The sequence below is a fragment of the Acomys minous genome (genome assembly GCF_964271855.1).
Source record: "Acomys minous genome assembly, chromosome: 9".
In the NCBI taxonomy this organism is placed as follows: Eukaryota; Metazoa; Chordata; class Mammalia; order Rodentia; family Muridae; genus Acomys; species Acomys minous.
Genome location: NC_140490.1, coordinates 85449375 through 85470290, shown reverse-complemented (window position 1 = coordinate 85470290; position 20916 = coordinate 85449375). Strand labels below are relative to the sequence as shown.

The 20916-nt window shown below is 39.5% G+C and overlaps 1 protein-coding gene across 1 annotated transcript in view; it reads right to left on the bottom strand.

Annotated features, from left to right (window-relative positions):
- The window catches only part of LOC311605917 (vomeronasal type-2 receptor 116-like), a gene marked incomplete at both ends in the record, with an annotated part of 32974 nt that extends 22277 nt beyond the window's left edge, over positions 1-10697 (bottom strand). Inside the window, 5 exons of the mRNA XM_084796754.1 lie at positions 994-1800; positions 2177-2453; positions 3139-3227; positions 3442-3586; positions 10492-10697. Of these exons, the coding sequence (XP_084652880.1) occupies positions 994-1800; positions 2177-2453; positions 3139-3227; positions 3442-3586; positions 10492-10697 (1524 nt within the window). The remainder of the gene's footprint in view (positions 1-993; positions 1801-2176; positions 2454-3138; positions 3228-3441; positions 3587-10491) is intronic.
- Positions 10698-20916: the final 10219 nt, after the last annotated feature.

Below are 20916 nucleotides of genomic sequence, written 5' to 3'. Positions count from 1 at the left end.
TTGGAATATACCCAGAAGATGCTCGAGCATATAATAGGGACATATGCTCAACCATATTCATAGCAGTCTTATTCATAATAACCAGAACATGGAAACAGCCTAAATGTTTCTCAGTAGAAGAATGGATAAAGAAACTGTGGTACATTTACACTATGGAATACTACTCAGCTATTAAAAACAAGGAGTTTCCAAAATTTGTGGACAAATGGATTGAACTAGAAATGATCATAATGAGTGAGCTAACCCAGAAGAAGAGAGACTCAAATAGTATATACTCACTTATATCTGGACACTAGGCCAAGGGGTATGTCTCATGAAAGTCTTCACTTACCAGGAAAATGGGATAGTGGCAAGGACATCCTAAGGTGGGAGAAATATGGGAAATAGGGAAATAGATGGATCCAGAGCATCCTAGAAACCTACAAGAAGAACACTATGATGGGCAGGTTTGGACCCAGGAGTTCTGCTCAATCTATGGCACCAATGAAGGACAATATGTGCAGTACACCTCAAACCCCTACCCAGACCTACCCAAGAGACAGAATATTCTCCACAGTTAAGTGGAGACTAGGGACTGACTTTCACATGAACTCTGATGCCCCTTATTTGGCCATGTCCCCTTGATGGGGAGGCCTGATGGCACTCGAAGGAAGGATAACAGACTATGAAGAAGAAACTTGATAACCTAGCATCATATTCAAGGGGAGGAGATCCCAACAGACACAATCATAAGGAAGGGCAATGGGGTGAAAGTGAGGGGGACAGAGGAATGGGAGGATGCATGGAATGGGATAGCAATTGAGATGTAATATGAAGGATTTTATTTTTCAATAAAAAATATTTGGGAGAAAAGGCAAAAAAAAAACAACAAAAAAATTATATTAAAGTGTTTTGAAGTCCAGAAATCCTTCTATTCAGAGAATAATTCATATGATCGTTTGTGGGGCTATTTTGAAATATCATAACAAGCATAATCAATGTAAGATAATTTACCTGATGACAGTCATAGAATATTCCTTTGAGTTCTGCTGTTTGCTGAGACTCTACTTGTTGAAGAATGATTTCATGGTAGGTGTGAGCCACAGCATAAACAGCATTGTATAAATTGTAACCTTCTTCACTCAGAGCCATCATAAATTTATGCTGCGATAACCATTCCAGAGAAGTGTTGAATGAACAAGGATTCATTGTGCTATAGTTGGTACAGGAAATTGAACAGTTAAAATGATTCCACTTTTGTCTCATCCAAGAAATGTCTACTGGGTATTTGGAAGTGCTCATTGATTCTATAAAATTTCTAAATTTAGAAATATCACCATGGTGATGTGCAAAAGTGACAGCCCCATGGAAGGGGTCAAGGCGGAAGTCTTCCTTAGATGTGATGACATCCCATTGTGAGGTGGTGACCCAGATTCTCTGTACACCTAAATATACCCATCTTCTGAAGCTGGCTTCTAGGGTAGAGTTCATTTCACCATAAATGATAACAACCTTTGCTGTGGATGTCAGGATTTGTTTCTCATATATTACACCCCTTGTCAAATATAACTGCATATTATCTGGGATCACATTCTCAAAAGCTAAACAGACTCCATTAATTTGCATCTCTTCTTTCAAATCTGAGAGAAACTGAATACCCTTGCCATCCTCCATGATTACCAAACCTATCCAGGACCATGAAAAATAAAGCATCAAAGAGACCATGGCATTGGTCAAACATGTATCCTTGTGTGCTATCTGGTAGACATGGGGAAACTGGACATTGTCATTCAGAATAGAAAGAAATGGTCCAATGAAAATCTGAAGGATGAAGAACAGAAGAAGCTATGTGAGAAATATGCTTGGTTGGAAGTTCTTTCTTAGATATGTTGTGTTACTCACTATCCAAAACTCCTATAAAGGACAATAAGATCACTTTCTAAAGGCCCTATATTATTCCAATAGAATTCTTTACTGTTTCTGACATGCTTGTATGTTCAGCCAATGTTTTTGTGTTTGTCCAATTTCAATCATTCTTTGTAGTACAAGGAAATATTAGTGAAATATCAACATCAGATACTTTAATTCTTTAGAATATACAGATCAGCACACACAAACCCATGCTGCCGTTATTCTGTCATAATTTAGGGTTAGCACAGATAAATTTTACCTCTCCTTTTTAATCACACAGCCTCACCTTTGGACTTCTAGAAAAAATTGCCAGTTTTAAAGATGTAGTCCATGATGGTCCTGTAAGTTCTATATAACATTCAATTATTCCACAGATATAATTAGGAATTATTTCAGTATTTTTGTGTAGTAAAATTTCATCAATTATTTCCAATGTTTTTAAACACATGTCATCAAGAAAGGAAAATACCAAAGACATGTTGGGTAAAATGTAAGAGTTTTTGTTGATCTCATCAGTAGCAAAAAGCAGTACAAGAAAGAACTCATATTTCCATGTTAGTATGCTAAGAGGAGACACAAGATCATTATGGAGAATGTTATAAAAATGAAAATTTCAAATCAATTGAAGTGAATCTTTTAATATACTCACTCTAAATTTCTGTATAAAGTATATCTTACCTAATGTAAGGGAATGGAAGAAGAAATCTTTAAAGACTAAAGCATTTCAAGACTTCATCAAAATAGATCATTCTCATATGAGACTATCTGGGCAAAATGCATAAAGAGTTGACTTTTTTATATCTGAAACCCACCCATGAACTAGAACAAATCCCTAGACATTTAATCTGCTATATATTTGTCTTGGAATTCTCAATCTAGAGAAACATTAAAAAAAATCACGACTTCAACAATATATCTAAACCATGGCACCTTGTCCTGTAATGATTAAAAAATATATATAAAGGCAATACCCAAGATAGACTTGCCCATTGTGGACCATGTCTTGGGAGCAGGAGATCACAGGCTGCCAAACCATCTATAGGGAAGGAGGTGGGGGAAAATTGGAACTAATCCTGCCCCACTGTCCGTCATGGCTGATGTCCCCCTAGTTTGGGAGTCAAAAGCTTTGGGAACCCTGCATTCTTCCAAATACTTGAGCAGACAGCAGGCCCTCTGTGGAACAGAGGATCTGTGCAGTGAAACTGAGTTTGAAGAGCTGAGTCCAACACAAGCCACAAACCACATTACCTGCTATCTGAATAAGACCTGTGGGACAGGTGAGAAGCTCTCAGCTTGGGTCTGTTTCCACCAACACACTGCTTATTGGTGTGGCCAACCTGGGACACAGAAAACTAACAAGAAAAGTTGAGGCGGGCACTGGCCACAACCCACATTAGCAGCCAGCTCAAGATGGTCTGTGAGTCACCCAAGCATCTTTGGGCTTGGACTTCTCTCTCTGCCCACCCAATAATTACCAGCCTGGCCCATCACACAAAGTAAACCAACAAAGGTGAATTGGGCTTCAGACACACCACACAGTATCCACTATACCATAGTAGCCCGAGGAGTACCAGAGTGGATATCAGCTTGAAGCTCTCTCAACCTGCTCCTCTCCTGCTCGGGCCTGCTGAGACAAAGACAGGGAACCCAGTAGAGCTGAGGTGCATACAGGTTCCAACATTCATTGTCCACCATCCTGAGAAGACATCAGGGGAGCTCTAGAAATTAGCCTTCAGCTTAGGATTCTCTCTACACACGATTCTCTCTACACACTTTTAACCTGCCTGGTCAATGTAGGGCACACATATAGGGTGACCCCATTGGAATACCCTCCAGTCCCACTCACAACAGAGATAACCAGATGGCTAGAGAACAGCAGGAAAAGAAAAGAAACCCCACCTAATCAATTAAACCAATAGAAATGTGGATTAGAACTAAACAGAGAATTCTCAACAGAGGAATATTGATTGGCTGAGAAACACTTAAAGCAATGCTCAACATCCGTAGTCATCAAAGAAATGCAAATAAAAATGACTCTGAGATTCCTTCTTACATCCATCAGAATGACTAATGTCAAAAACTCAATTGACAGCATATGCTGGTGAGGATGAGGACAAAGGGGCACACTCCTTCTTTCTTGGTGGGAATGGAACCTGTACAATCACTTTGGAAATCTATCTGGCGCTTTATCAGAAAACTCAGAATAGAGCTACCTCAAGACTCAGCTATTCCACTCCTTGGAATATACCAAGAAGATGTTCCACCACAAAACCAGGACATATGTTCAACCATGTTCATAGCAGTTTATTTGTAATAGGCAGAACCTGGAAACAACCTAGATGTTACTCAGTCAAGAATGTATAAACAAACTGTGGTTCATTTATACTATTGAATATTAATCATCTATTAAAAAAAGAAAATCCTGATATTTGTGGATGAGTGGATGGAACTAGAAATGATCATCCTGAGTAAGTTAACGGAGACCCGGAAAGACTCACATGGTATATACTCACTTATAATTGGATACTAGCCTCATAGGTATGTCCCATGAAAATCTTCACTTACCAGGAGATTGGGATAGATATGTGGACTTGCTATTGGGACTCTAGGTGAGAGAAGTATGGGAGATTAGGGAAGTAGAAGGATCCAGAGGGTCATAGAAACCTACAAGAACAACATCATGATGAGCAGATCTGGAACCAGGAGTGTCTGCTCGAACAACTGCGCAAATCACGGACAATACACACAGTAAACATTGAACCATTACTCAGATCTAGTCAATGGACAGGACATTCTCCACAGTTATGTGGGGAGCAGGGACTGGCTCTGACATGAAATCTGGTGCCCGTATTTGAATACTTCCCCTTGGTGAGGAGGCCTGGTGGTGCTCAGAGAAAGGATAAGCAGGCTACCAAGATAAGACTTGATAGGATGTGACCATAAGGTGGAGGAGAATGTCCCCTTCTGTCACAGACCTGGAGGATGGGAATAGGAAGAAAGAGGGAAGGAGGGAAGAATGGGAGGATAGAAGTGAGGGGATAACAATTGAGTTGTAATCTGTATAAATTAATTAAATAAAAAGTATTGAAAAAAGAAATCGGAGAGTTCTCATACTAGCCCTTTAAAAGCACACCTGAAAGGCTCTAGAACAAAGTGAGGTGTACACAGCCAATAGGAGTAGAAAACTAGAGATCATCAAACTCGGGCCTGGAATCAATAGATTAGAAACAAAGAGGACACTACAAAGCATCAATGAAATCAAGAGCTGTTGGGGACAATGGGCCATATGGCCAATGTTCAGCCATCTTGTACAAGTCTTCACCTTTAAGTCTCTGTTTTTTTCCAGAGCTTGTCTTTCACCAGAAACTAGTTGACCCTCTTGTGGGTCATCAGTTAGACTAAAGACACATAGAGATGGAGCAACCCTGTTGTGCTTTAGCAGCTAGACTAAAGCTAGATGAAGACAGGGCAAGATACCCTGTGTGGCAGGACATTATGACGCTGCCTAGAATTCCCTGTGTTTTGAGAAAAGCCTGCAGTTGGGTTGCTATAGCAATATCCTTCTTTGCCTTCTGACTTATAAAAGCTGCTGCCCGACTAGTAAAGTTTGAGAGCTTGATCAATCAGACTTGCTCATCTTCTTTGTTTCTTGCATTTTGAACAGCTAAACTTCCTCCTGACTTTTAGTCGAACTCTGCATGCTGGGGCAAAGAGCTGGTTCTCTGAGAAAATCAACAGATAGACAAAACCTTGAGCTGTCTAAGTAAAACACAGAAAGACCATATCTAAATTAACAAAATCAGAAATGAAGTAGAAGGATCCAGAGGGTCCTAGAAGCCTACAAGTAGAACATTATGATAGGCAGATTTGGGCTCAGGGGTCCTGCTCAAACTAAGGCACCAGCCAAGGACAATACAGGTCGTAAACCTTAAACCCCTACCCAGATCTAGACAATGGACAGAACACTCTCCACAGTAGAGTGGAGAGTGGGATATGACTTTCTCACATACTCTGGTGCCTCACCTTTGACCATGTCCCCTGGAGGGGGAGACCTGGTGGCACTCAGAGGAAGGACAGCAGGTTACCAAGAAGAGACATGATACCCTAGGAGCATATACAGGGGGAGGAAATCCCCCTCAGGAACAGTCATAGGGGAGGGGAATAAGGGGCAAATGGGAGGGAGGGAAGAATGGGAGGATACAAGGGATGGGACAACCATTGAGATGTAACAAGAATAAATTAATAAAGGAGAAAAAAACAAAACAAAAAAAAGGACAAAACAAGAGACACTAAGGAAATACAAAGAATCTGTAGGTCTTACATCAAAAGCTTATATCCCACAGAACTAGAAAATCTAAAGAAAATGCACAATTTTCTTCATAGATTTCACTTACGAAAGTTAAAACAAGGTCAGGAAAACAGGTTTAAAATTCCAATAATCCATAAAGGATATAGAAGCAGGCATCAAAAGCCTCTAAACCACAAAATCCCCAGGGCCAAATGATTTTAGAACAGAATTCTACCAGACATTCAAAGTATATCTAAAACCAATACTCCTCAAGCAATTCAACAAAATAGGAACAGAAGAAATTTTCCCCACTAATTTTGTAAATCCACCATCACCTGGGCCTGAGGTATAAACCACACAAAGACTCAACAAAGAAAGAAAGCCTGAAACCATGAATATTAATGCAGAATATTCTCAACATCATATGCAGGCGGGGGAGCTTAAATTAGCTTAAGCGATCCTACCTAAAAGATAGTCTGGAGGTATCTCCATCTGTGACTTCAAGCTAAACTACAGAGCTATAGTAACAGAAACTGCATGGTATTGACACAGAAACAGACTGCTTGATCAACTGAATTGCATCAAAGGCCTAGAAATAAGCCCACACACCTATGGACACTTGATTTTTATTACAAAGAAGCCAAACCATACAGTGAAAAAAGGAAAGCATTTTCAACAAATGGTACTGGCCTAATTGGAGCTTACATGTATAAAAATGCAAATAGATCTTTATTTGTCACCCTATACAAAACCAAAGTGCAATGGGATCAACAACCTCAACATAAAACCAGGAACACTAAATCTACTAGTCAGAAAGTTAGAACCAACCTTGAACTCGTTGACACAGGAGATAATTTTCTGAACAAAACACCAAAACACCAGGTTCTAAGACCAACACTTCAAGATCAATAGTCTCAAATCTTCAATAAAGAGACACAGACTAACAGAACAGATGAATAAACAGCACCCAACATGCTGCTGCATACAAGAAGCACACCTCAGCCACAAAATAGACATTACCTGAGAGTAAAGGGCTACAAGAAAGTCTTCCAAGCAAACAAACACAAGAAGCAAGCTGGAGTACCCATTCTAATATCTAATGAAATAGACTTTAAACCATAATTAAATTAAAGAGATAAGGAAGGACACTCCATACTCATCAATGGAAAACTCAATCATGATGACATCACACTTCTGAACATCTATGCCCAACCTAGGGCACTCTTGTTTGTATAAGAAACTTGAATAAAGCTTAGACCACACATTGATCCCCACACATTAATAATGGGAGACTTCAAGAACCTCCACTCCACAAAGGATATGTCAAGGAAACAGAATTTGAAGTGAGAAATAATGACACTAACTGAAGTCATAAATAAAATAGACCTAACATATCTATTCAACTTTTCAACCAAACACAAAAGATTTTACCTTCTTTTCAACACTTCATGGAACCTCATCCTAAATTGACCTTCTGATGTGTCACAAAGCAAGCCTCAACAGATGCACAAAGATTAAAATAATACCTTGAATCGTATCATACCACCATGGTATGACACACTTGGAAACTGAAAAAAAATCCCTACCCAATGATGACTGGGTCAGAAAATATAGCACTAAGAGCCTTCAAGAAGAGATTGTAAACATCTCATACAAGCAACGTAATGGCACATCTGGAAGCCCTAGGAATAAAGAAACATGGGTCTGGGTTAGGTCCTCTGCATACACTCTGTGGTTACCTTGAAATGTTTATAGGATTCTTGCAAGTAGGAGTAGGGGTATCTCTGCCTACTCTTGACAACCTTTTTCTTATACTTGGATGCCTCATCCACCCTTGGTGTCAAGGTTTGTACCTAGTTTTGTTGCATCTTGTTCTGCCATGTTCAGTTGATATCACTGGGAGGTCCGTTCTTTTCTAAAGGAAATAGAGGAGCAGTGGATCCATGGGGAAATGGGAGGTGGAGGAAAGCTGGTAGGAATTGAGGAGGGAGTGGAGGCTGTAATCAGAATGTATTGTATGGCAGAATAATGTTTAAAAATCAATAAACACAAAGCCACAGAAAGTTCTGTGGAAAACAAAGAAAGAAGCAGAAAACTAAAATAAAACAAAACAAAAAACGTGGAGAAACCCTACTAAAATTCTACTAATTGCCATTTCTGTAGGATGAGACTCCACAGTTTACACTTGTTCTTCTGGTTTCTACATATGTCCTAATTCACAATAGCAGTAGAAGCACTATAATCAGTCCCCAAGGTATTTACACCCCTTCCTAATGAGTAATTCTCTTTTTAGTAAACTCTCAAGTACTTCATGGAGAAAATACATTCTGAGAAATGCATCTTTAGGTAATTCCATCATCATCCATGTAGATTATGCTGAAACGAACCTAAATGTTCTTTCTTACTGCACATTCAGCCTATTCTACAGAGATTATCACAGCTCTGGTCAGCATTAACAATATGGTATACGGCCCATGATAATATATCTGTGTGCTGAGTAGTTTCAAGTCTGTCTTGTCTTTATATTCCCTTAAGTCTGCTGTAACTAAACCACCACATATCTTGTATAGTAACTCTGACTGAAACTACTTTAATTAGGCTAATGGTTACAATAATGTTTATTTTTGTTTGTATAGTTTTTTAGATGTCAAAGAGCAATAAATGAGCTACTTTGAGAAATCTTTATATCTGACTTTTGTCCTTTAGACACTGGAAACTTAATTTGACCATGAAAGTGGTAAAGCATAATTCTATCTATCTCTATGATTACTACTCGAATTCAACTTGAGGCTGCACTTGTGAGGAAGTCTGATAAATTTTCACACAAAAATATTTATAGTAATTTTGGGATTTCTGATAGTTTTGTGAAGCTGTTAACAAAGAGCATAAAAGGCAAGAGGAACCTGAAAAATGAGTACATGCTTGCAGTCCAACTTCTTAGCAAGGCTGAAGCAAGATGTCTTGGGCCCAGTAGACTGTGGCCATCCTAAGAACTGTGGTTGTGCTGGCTAATTTTGTGTTAATGTGACACAAGGTATGGAAGAAGGAGTCTTAATCAAGAAAATGTCTTCATGAAATAGGTTGTAGGCAAATCTAGAGAAATTTTTCTTGATTGATGATTGATGTCAGAGCCCAGCTCAAACTATGCAGTGTCATTTCTTGGCAGGTGGTTGTTGGTTAGTACAAGAGAGCTAGTTGAGCAATCTGAGACAACAGAAATGCAAACCATGATGACCTAAGCTGAAAAATAATAATGTGAAGCAACCATCAGAGTTACAGTGGACACAGTGCATTGTGGCTAACAGCTGTAAAACACATTCTATAAAATCCACATGAGATGCAATTCAAATGATATGTGGCATGAGAATCAGAGACTAAAGAAAGCACAGAAAAGGTCAGTATATAGATAAATAAAGCCCAGGCACATTTTATGTGCAAAGTTGATGAATGTCAATACTTTTTCTCTTCTCTCTATGCTATGCAGTTACCACTGTTAAGTTCTTACACTTGGCATATTAAGAACTTCATAAACAAACTGAGAATACCTGCTTTTCAATGAGGAGTACATTAATTCTCCTAAAATTTCCTTAATGTTACATGTTCTCAGTAATTAATATGAATATTAATCATATTAATCATGCCATAAATCTGTAACTGAGCATATGCACAAGTGAAACAAAGTAAAATTGTGGTGACATTGAATCTTTTTTCCATACTTATTGTCAATCCCAGAATGACATTAGGAATTGGTATAGATTTTTAAATCAATGTATATGTATGTTCATATATATGTATGTAATACTGCATATATAATCATGAATATTAGTCACATACTTTTCTATGTGTGAAAATGAACCCTATTTTTAAAGGCCAATATTAAGTACCTCTTTGTGTAGACCTTTAGGAATACATGCTGATGGAAGAATTCTTTCCTCTTGATACTTGAAGAGACACAGTGGTGCAGTCTCTTCACACTGAACTCATACCTGTGGTGTAGATTTTGTTTTCCTCTTAGATTTTGAGACCCTGTGCAATAACAACTTTCAACATAAGGAGATCCATGAGGCAGAAAAGTGAAACCTGAATCTCTCACCTCATAGCTTAGTCAATTAGAATATAAGACATCCACACTACAATAAAATGCACTTGAAAATATTAAAAACAATGAGCAAGGAAGAAATGTTTCTGTAGTTCTCCCAATATTACATAGGGAGGTGCAGAACAGAAACTCTCATAGTTTCTCTACACAGGAAAGATTTATAATTCATGGCATTCACGAGGGAATGAAGAAGTTAATGACTTTAATGACTTACTTAAAATTAATGATAGTGTTATAAAAATCTTCCACTCTAGACTGCGGATATGTGAAAAGAGCAAAATTACAGTCTGTCTGTAAATCTCCATCATCATCTTCACTGTGTTTTATTCTCCAAAAGCAGGTGGGTTCTGTCAAACTGCACAAGATGAGATAAAATTTCAGAAGCAAGAAGGAAATAATAAAAGCATGCAGCTTTCTCATGTCTTCCAAAATCTAAGACTTAGCAGAGGTGAACACAGCTTCTCATGCAGACAAACATCACACACACACACATAGCTCTATGTATCTCTGTTATTACTATTATAGACTGCAGGGGGCATGTTTATATCTCCTAGTTTCCTTCTGCCTTCTCTGTTCCATACTCCCTAGATACACCTGGAAAATCTTGGCCTCAGGATCTGGATCTGAGATCTGAAATATTTTCATCAAAATAGGTCAAAAAACATGTTATGAAGGGCATGCTCTCCAGCCTCACGTGCCATGATTTCATTCACATTCATGCCATAAATGCTCTTGGGACAATAGTCTCTTGGGAAGCTTTGGTTCCCAGCCTTTGTCAACATCCACATGCATGAAGAAATTGACAATCATTTCAGTAGATTTCATATGAACTTTCATAAAAGTTCATGAGAGGTGAGGTCATAAAAGGCCCATGCTATTGAGGAGTATTTTTGAATTATGCTACAACATGTCCTGTTTTCCATGATAGGGAATGGTATCCTTAAATATAGCATCCTGCCTGAATCATATCTCCCTAGTGTGATGCTTATGTGCTAATGTATTCTAGTCACATGTGCAAAAATCACAAAACTACCTCTGTTCACTTTTCACTGGAAGACTTATTATCATGTCAGTAGCAGAAAATTTATGAAATCTAGTGACTTAACACCAGCTGCGTCCAATATCCATACAAATATAGATCTTCACCATCAAACTGAGTTCTAAAACATGACCTCTCTTATTCATTCCCCATGTTTTGTGTCTGGTAGTGAAACATTACTTTATCTAGCACAGTAGTTTCCTCCATACTTGCTCCTATTGCTGAGTAAAAGATAGGTATCATATATAATTTCCTTTTTTTCTCCTTTATTAATTTATTCTTGTTACATCTCAGTGGTTATCCAATCCCTTGTATCCTCCTGTTCTTCCTTCCCTCTCATTTTCTCCTTATTCCCCTCCCCTATGACTGTTCCTGAGGGGGATTAGCTCAAACTAAGGCACCAGCCAAGGACAATACAGGTGGTAAACCTTAAACCCCTACCCAGATCTAGTCAATGGACAGAACACTCTCCACAGTAGAGTGGAGAGTGGGATATTACTTTCTCACATACTCTGGTGCCTCACCTTTGACCATGTCCCCTGGAGGGGGAGACCTGGTGGCACTCAGAGGAAGGACAGCAGGTTACCAAGAAGAGACTTGATACCCTATGAACATATACAGGGGGAAGTAATCCCCCTCAGGAACAGTCATAGGGGAGGGGAATAAGGGGCAAATGGGAGGGAGGGAAGAGTGGGAGGATACAAGGGATGGGATAACCATTGAGATGTAACAAGAATAAATTAATAAAGGAGAAAAAAGAGTTTCTTTTTTATTAGTTAAGTAATTTATTCAGATTACAACTCAATTGTTATCTCATCACCTGTATCATCTGTTCCTCCCTTCTGCTTTCACCCTATTCCCACGCCCCCCAGGTCTAAAACCGAGGGGGCCTCCTCACCCACAATATGGTCATAGGCTATCAAGTCTCATATTGGTAGCCTGCTTATTCTTCCTTTGTGTGTCATCCGGCCTTCCCACCAGAGGAAGGTTGTCAAACATGGAGTACCAGAGTTCAGGTCAAAATCAGTCCCTGCTCTCCTTATGATTCTGGAGAATGTCCTGTCCATTGCGTAGATCAGAGCAGGGGTTCAATGTTTACTACATGTATTGTCCTTGGTTAGTGCAATAGTTTGAGCAGACGCCCCTGGACCCCAATCCACCCATCACAGTGTCCTTCTTGTAGGTTTCTAGGATCCTTTGTGTCCTTCTATTTCCCCATCTCCTATATTTCTCTTACCTAGAATCTCAGTAGGATGTCCTCACATCTATCCCAATCTCCTGGAAAGTGAATACTTTCATGGGACCTGCTTTTGGTCCAATGTCCAATTATGAGACTATACCATGTGAGTCTTTCTGCTTCGGGGTTAACTAACTCAGCATGATCTTTTCTAGTTCCACCCATTTGTCCAAAACTTTCAGATATTCCTTGGTTCTCATAGATGAGCAGTATTCTATAGTGTAAATGTACCACAGTTTCTTCATCCATTCTTCAACTGGGGGACATTTAGGCTGTTTCCAGGTTCTGTCTATTATGAATAAGGCCGATATGAGCATGGTTGAGCATATGTCCTTGTTGTACGGTAAAGCATCTTTTGGGTCCTGAGGAGGCCTGTACCCCAACTCACATTCCCAAGCAACATTCAGCTTAGAGCCGTCTCCTTGTTGACACCTAATCTACCTGACGAACCTGTAACAAGTTCAAAAGAGGTGGGCTGTACTACGACTCTGAACCACATAGTCCATCTGCCATCCTAAGGAGACTTGAGCAACATTCATCTTAGGGACCTCTTACTCCTGAACTGCGTGACCATCAAGGATCATGAGGCCTGGTAACAGCAGAGACAACCACATGGCTAGAGGCCATATTAAAAACGCAAGAAACAAAACTCAAGGCCATATGACATCACTGGAAACCAGCTATCCTACTACAGTACATCCTGGAGATACTATCTAACATCAAGTGTAAGAAAGTGATCTGAAATATGAGGGTAGGAAAATGATACAGGCCTTAATGCAGTAAAATTAATCTCTCAAAGAAATACAATCAAGTGGGAACAAAAAGTGAATAAAATTGTTCAAGACATAAAACTGTCAATAGAACAAAAAGGCATTCTGCAGATAGGGAAAAGGTCTTCAACAACCTTACACCCAACAAAAGGCATAATATCCAAAATATATAAAGAACTCAAGAAACTAAACACAAACAAGTAAAATAGTCCAGTTAAAAATGGAGCCCAGAGCTAGTCAGGGATTTCTCAACAGAAGACTCTCAAATGGCTGAGAAGCACTTAAAGAAATGTTCAATGTCCTTAGCCATCAGGAAAATGCAACTCAAAATGAATCTGAGATTTCATCTTATACCAGTCAAATCGCTAAGATGAAAATCTCAAGTTACAGCACATATTGGGGAAGATGTGGAGAAAGGAGAACACTCCTCCGTTGCTAGTCAGAGCACAAGCTTGTACAACTACTTTGAAAGTTAATCTGGCTCTTTCTCAGAAAATTGGGAATTGCTTTACATCAAAACCCAGCTGTACCACTCCTGGGTATATACTCAATGACACTCCACCATACAACAAAAACACTTGCTCAGTTACGTTCATAGCAACTTCATTTGTAATAAAAATCTAGAATTAACCTAGACATCCTTCATCTGAAGAGAGGATAAAGAAACTGTTGTACATTTTCACAATGGAATACTACTCAGCTATCAAAACCGAAGAAATCATGAAATCTGCAGGCAAATGGATGGAACTAGAAAAGATCATCCTGAGTGAGGTAACCGAGACACAGAAAGACAAAATGTTATGTACTCGCTTATACATATATTTTAGCTTTCTAGTACAAGATAAACATACTGCAATGCACAGTCACAAAGAAGAAAGTAACAAAGAGGATCCAAGGGAAGATTCTTAAATCTTACTGAGAAGGCAAAATAGAATAAACAGGAGTAGTGGATGAAGTGAGGAAGCAAAGTAAGAGAGAGAGAGAGCAAAGAGAAATACAGATAGAGATCAGGCCTGAGCAGAGCAGGTGTGGGGCTAGGGAGGAGGAAGGAGAACAGAAGGCCTGCAGAGAAAAAGAGAATTTGTGAGTGAGACCATCTCTTGTGCAAGCTACAAACCTAACTCAGGATAAGTTCCTGGGGGTGGGGGGGGAAATGAGGGTAAAGTCTAGCAGAGACTCTTAGTAGGATGAGCCATAGAGACATAAGAGGATACACTATGCTCCCAGACAGGAACCTACAAGAGGTGTCCTCTGAGGGACTCCACCCAGCAGTACTTCAAAACAGATTCTGAAATGTTCAGAAAAACTTTGCACAAAGAGTAGGGCCTTTTTTAATAAAGTGGATGGAGGGTGAAAAAAAAGTCGTGGAGGAGACAGGAGATCCACAAGAAGACCAACAGAGCCAACTAACCAGAGCCCAAAGGAGCTTCCTGAGATTGAAACACACAAGAACCATGCATTAACTGGATCTAGGCCCCCTACAAATATGTAGCTGGTGATATTAAAGACTTCATGTGGGTCGACTAGTAAGGGGAATGGGGGGCTTTCTCTGACATGGACTCTGCTGCTAGATTTTTGTTCACTTCCCCCTTGTGGAACTGCCTTGCCAGGCCACAGGAAAATAATGCTCAGTCCTGATGCAATTTGATGAACTGGAGAGGGTTCAAATGGGGCTCCCCTTTCCTGAGAAATAACAGAAGGGGTGGGAAACAAGGACGGATGCTGGAATTAGGAGATGAGGATCATCGGGCTATGACTAAGATCTAAAGTAAATAAACTAATTAACATAAAATATATAACATCCCTTCATTATAAATGTCATTAAAAATTAGCTATACAAGAGATTTACCTATTGTGGTTAATTTAAAGTTATGGCCTAATAAATGTTTATTATTATGCTAATGGTTATTATGGCAGTATTATCTAACCTACTTTTACAATCAATAAAGACACAGAAATCTGGTGTATTCTATAATAAGCTTTTACCTGGTAAATGCAGATATTACCTCCTAAACTAACTTTTCCTCCCAGTCTCATCTCAGGCTAACTCCAATCCATGACTTGTTAATATCCTCCATTGCTCCATCCATGCTGGCCCAGCTATGTGCTCCTTTCCCACCCTAACCCATGGCACCAAACTATTTACTTCTCCTCCTATTCTGTCTTCTTCCTTCTCTTTCTCTTCCTCCTTCTCTCTCTCTCCCAAGATCCTTTCTCTTCAAAGCTCACAAACCTTCACTTCACTCTTTCCTTCTGCTTTGCCCAAGTGTTTGCATTTTATTGGTCATACAGGGAGGCAAGGTTATACAGCAATATTTCGGGTATGTGAGAATGTGCTTGTCAGAACAGCAATTAGATCTTGGGAGCCAGTAATTAGCATCAGAATACAGATACTAGACCAAACCCAGCACTTATTTATATGTAATAAAGGAAAATTACAGCATTCTCATTGGCAACATCACCTTAAATGAGAACAGATTAAAAGCTAAACTTTAAATGAGAAACAAAAGTTTGTCCACTTTCTCAATACCTATGCAACATAGAGCTGGAAGTCTTAGCTAAAGCAATAAAATGATTGAAACACATCTAGTGGATAAAATCAGAAAGGAAAAAGGCAAAGTATCTTTATTTACAAAAATGACTAAGAATTTTTTTCTCTTTTATTAATTTATTCTTGTTACATCTCAATGGTTATCCCATCCCTTGTATCCTCCCATTCTTCCCTCCCTCCCATTTTCCCCTTATTCCCCTCCCCTATGATTGTTCCTGAGGGGGATTACCTCCCCTTGTATATGTTCATAGGGTATCAAGTCTCTTCTTGGTAACCTGCTGTCCTTCCTCTGAGTGCCACCAGGTCTCCCCCTCCAGGGGACATGGTCAAAGATGAGGCACCAGAGTATGTGAGAAAGTCATATCCCACTCTCCACTCTACTGTGGAGAGTGTTCTGTCCATATACACTATGGAATACTATTCAGCTATTAAAAACAAAGAATTTCCCAAATTTGTGGATAAATGGATTGAGCTAGAAATGATCATAATGAGTGAGTTAACCCAGAAGCAGAAAGACTCAAATGGTATATACTCACTTATATCTGCATATTAGCCCAAGGGGCATGTCCCACGAAAGCCTTCACTTACCAGGAAACTGAGACAGAGGGAAGGACATTCTAGTGGGACTCTAGATGAGAGAAGCATGGGAGAATGGCAAAGTAGAAGGATCCAGAGGGTCCTAGAAGCCTACAAGTAGAACATTATGATAGGCAGATTTGGGCACAGGGGTCCCGCTCAAACTAAGGCACCAGCCAAGGACAATACAGGCGGCAAACCTTAAACCCCTACCCAGATCTAGACAATGACTAAGAATTCTTTGGGGAAACTCCTACAAATGATAAACATCTTCAGAAAAGTGTCTGCATACAAAATAAACACAAAAATAAGAAACAGTCTTATATACAAATGACAAATGGACTGAGAAATAAACCAGGAAAACAAGACCATTTTCAATACCCATACATACTATAAAATATCTTGCAGTTACTCTAATCAAACAACTCAAAGTTTTTATGATAAAAATTTCATGTCTGGCTCTCTGTTCCTCCCTAGTCCACAGATAACTGCATCTTATCATATTGTGCAAATCTTTTCCAGGAAACACAGACTGAAGGTCATGGTGAATGGATTTGGCCCTTTTGGGTACCTGGGTACCAGAGTGTTTCAGTTAACTTTCCTGTATGACCTAGTAATGTATATTATTATTCGGCCTATAATTATTATTACAGCAGTATTTTCTAACCTGCTAGCAACCAATCAACACACAGAACATCTGTTATATTTTTAAATAGCCTTAGTTAACCCTGGGTAGGGTAGATACTAATCCCCTAAAAAAACTCCCCATAGTGGGGCAGGTATGAGATAATTGTCCCATTCCCATGCCGTCTGCTTCTAGTAATTCCTATCAAGATACCTCGTATCCATACTCTCAAATACTTACTAATGTTCTTCACCTAGGTCAAATTTCTATCCATGCAGGCCATGTACTTCTCTTCCACCTAACCTGTGATGGCACAATCTTCTTCTCCTCTCCTCTCCTCCCATGTCTCTCCCAGGATTCTTTTTGTCTCTCCCAGCCCTGGAACCTAAACCACTTTTATCCCATTTGGCCTGTCCAGGTGTGATGGCCTTTTATTGGTCAAAAAGGTTAGGCTCTTAGGCAAAGTGGTCACAGGGACAGCAAGAAGTAATTAGCATCCAAATACATCAAGCCAACCTCCAAAACAGGACTTCCTTAAACTCTACCAATGTGAATATTTTTGCCATTAATGGCCCTTTCAGTGACGCTAACACATGGTCTGCATGTTTCAGTATGGCTTGACAAAAGTCAAATTCAATAGCATTGTCAAAAATGAGAATGAGAAATTTGTCTTGAACAGGAAGACACCACCATCTTCTATGAGTGAGATCTGACCAATATTAAACAGGGGGAAGCTAATGTTGAATATGTTCTGGAGGCTACTGGTGTATTCAGCATCAAAGAGGAAGCTTAGGCTCACTTGAAAGCTGGGGGAAAAGTGTCATCATATTTGTCCCCTTCTGTTAATTCTCCTAACTTTAAGATAGGCATAATCTGTAATAACTATGACAACTCCCTCAAAATGTCAGCAATGCTTTATGAACTATCAATTACTTAGCACCACTGTCCACTGTCATTCATGACAACTTTGATACTGTGGAAGAACTCATGACCATGGACCATGCCATCATGACCACACAGAAGACTTTGCTCTCTGTGAATCTGTGGCATGATGGTCAGGGAAAATTCCAGAACATCATCCCTACATAGAAGGGACTGACATGGACGTCATCAAGGTCATCCCAGAGCAGAACAGAATCCTCAACAGCCATCTCTTTTGTGTATTTATTCCCAATTTGTACATCTTGTTTGTCATATGGAGAAATTTGCCAAGTATGATGATACTAAGAGGATGGTGAATCAGATATCAGAGATGACACTAAAGAGCATCCATGGCTACACTCAGTATCAGGTTGTAACCTGAGACTTTAACAGTAACACCTACTCTTTCATACATGATGCTAAGGGTAGCATTGCTTATAGTAACAACTTTGTAAAGTTCATATTCTTGTATGAAAATGAATATGATTACAGCAACTTGATGGAACACAACATGGCCTACATATCCTCATAGAGATAAAGAGCCCTGAACCATTGACCCAAGCAATCCTGACAGAACAAGAGAAGCTCTTGGCTTCTGAGAAGCATCTGTTCCAATTCAGCCCCCCCAAACGGAAAAATATCCCATTTCAATTTTTATCCCAAACCAACAGAAGAAGGAGAGTGGCTTGGGGAGCCTTCCTCTCTTGAATACTATTAATGAAGTTCACTGTCCTCAAGAAAATATTTCATGTTTTTGAAGAAAGAAGTAAAAGAGATAAGAAAATGGCTGGCTCTCCCATGTTTGTTTATTAGTAGTATTGATACAGTAAAATGGCTAAAAATCAATGTAGAGATTTAGTGACATCTTCCTCAAAATTCCACCAGAATCCATCATGGTACTTAAAGGGACAATTATCAGCTTCATATAAAATCACGTAAAACTCAGGATAGGTAAAACAATCCTGAACAATAAAACAACTGCTTGAGGTCTCGCCATTCCTGAACTCAGGTTGAACTACAGAGATGTATGAATAAAAATATTTTATTAGCATATAAACAAATACATTTACCAATATGATAAAATCATATAGAGAATACACACACAAACACATAATGATATATGATTGTTTTAGTTTTTAAAAAGGCCAGAAATGTATATTTGAAAAAGAGAGAGAATCTTTAAATATGTTGCAGTTAAAATCCATGTCTGTATGTAGAAAAATGAAAATAGATCCAGAGGAATGGAATTGGGGTGTTTCTGGAGGGGATCTGAAGGAGGTGGAAAGGAAAAATGTTATCACAATGTCTTGTAAAAATTTTTAAAAGAGGACACCCTAAAGAGAAAGGGAGACACATGTTTTTTGTTTAGATAACAAGTGGGGATGAGAAAAAGACTTGTGAGAGAACAGGTGATATTTTCCCCTTAGAAGTTGAACCACCATGTGGGGAAGATTGATTGTTAACCAGCTGAAAAACATCCTTGAAGAAATTCTGAAAGGAGAAATGAATGTGAGGCAGGGCATTTGAGGGCCTGGGATAGTTTTGGCTGTTCATTGCTCCATTTTGAGATGCTCCTAAAGAGAACCACTAAAGGGAAGGCTTTGGGGTTCCAGGCTTCAACTGAGTTTCTGTATTCTGGTTGCTCCAGGTTCCAGCAGAAGAAATCCTGCTGATTATGCTAGGAGAATCTTCCTCAGAACTGATATCCTTAATGTTTCATTATTATATTCTATAATCTTCTTTTCCTATTGCTTAAGTTAGTCAGGTTATAAGTGAGGTACTCTCGGTCAATAATTTTATAATAAAATATATTTGTTAGGAAAGTTGAGTCTAAACCTAACATTTTCCTATTGTATTTCCTATTCAGATAAGTATCTCTTTAATCCTGAAATGGACTTTATATGAGTTGCCACAAACACTTTCTGAAATGTATGGCTGCCATGTCGCTCACATGTGAGAGGGACATTATAATGCTACAGGATTCTTGTATCTTTAAACATCATGTTATAATATCCAGATTACTGGGGCTCAGGTGAGGCAGCCAAGTGGGGATGAGTGTGGCAGTGTGGCAGATCTGACCTAACCATGAGAAATGGGTGCAGGGTTGAAGCCCTACCCCTCTTATGCCTCATCACCTGTGGTAGTCAAGAGGCTCTTACCTTTCCTGGGAATCACAGTAGAGATGGCCATGGTGGAGGGGGCTCAGCTGAGCCAGCTCTGTGGATATGAGCACAAGGGAATTGGCACTGCAACTTGAAAGCTGTGTAGTCGAGTGAGCATGGGTGTGATGTTCTTCTCCAATGCAATTACTACCTATGGTAGTCAGGAAAGCTGGCCTTGCTAACTGCTGGCAGAAGTGTGGGCCCTGTACCTTACCTAGGCATCACAGTGGAGTTGGCCTTGGTGGCACATGCATGAGTGAGCCGACCCCTACAATGTGAGAGCAGGAGAGCTGTCCCAGCCCCTCAACAGCTGAAGCACTGGAAGAGTGAGGCCCATGCCTTGACTGGGTGGAGCAATCCTGGAGAGCTCTCCATGTTGGTGCTGATAAGGTAAAGCCAGTAGGCTGACCAACTGATCTACTTTCCAGGCCTCAGTCCAGGGCTTTGAGTTGCTCATTCCAAAATTTATGTCATCTGTGGACTGTTGAAGTACATGAAAGGGATGGTCCTTCTGATCTAAAGCTATAGGATCTCTCAGGCACAGGGCAACAACAGGATATTCAGAAGGACACTTAAAGAGGAGCCAATATTGATGGTGTCACAGGACCTAGGGAACTTGAACCAGGCCATTGACTCATTGCAATAAATATTTACAAGGGCAGATGTGTGGACAGAGTGCCATATTCTGTGACTACAGCTGCCACAATAAGATTTTTTATGCTTTAATGGGGTGTGGTGTGTGTGTGTGTGTGTGTGTG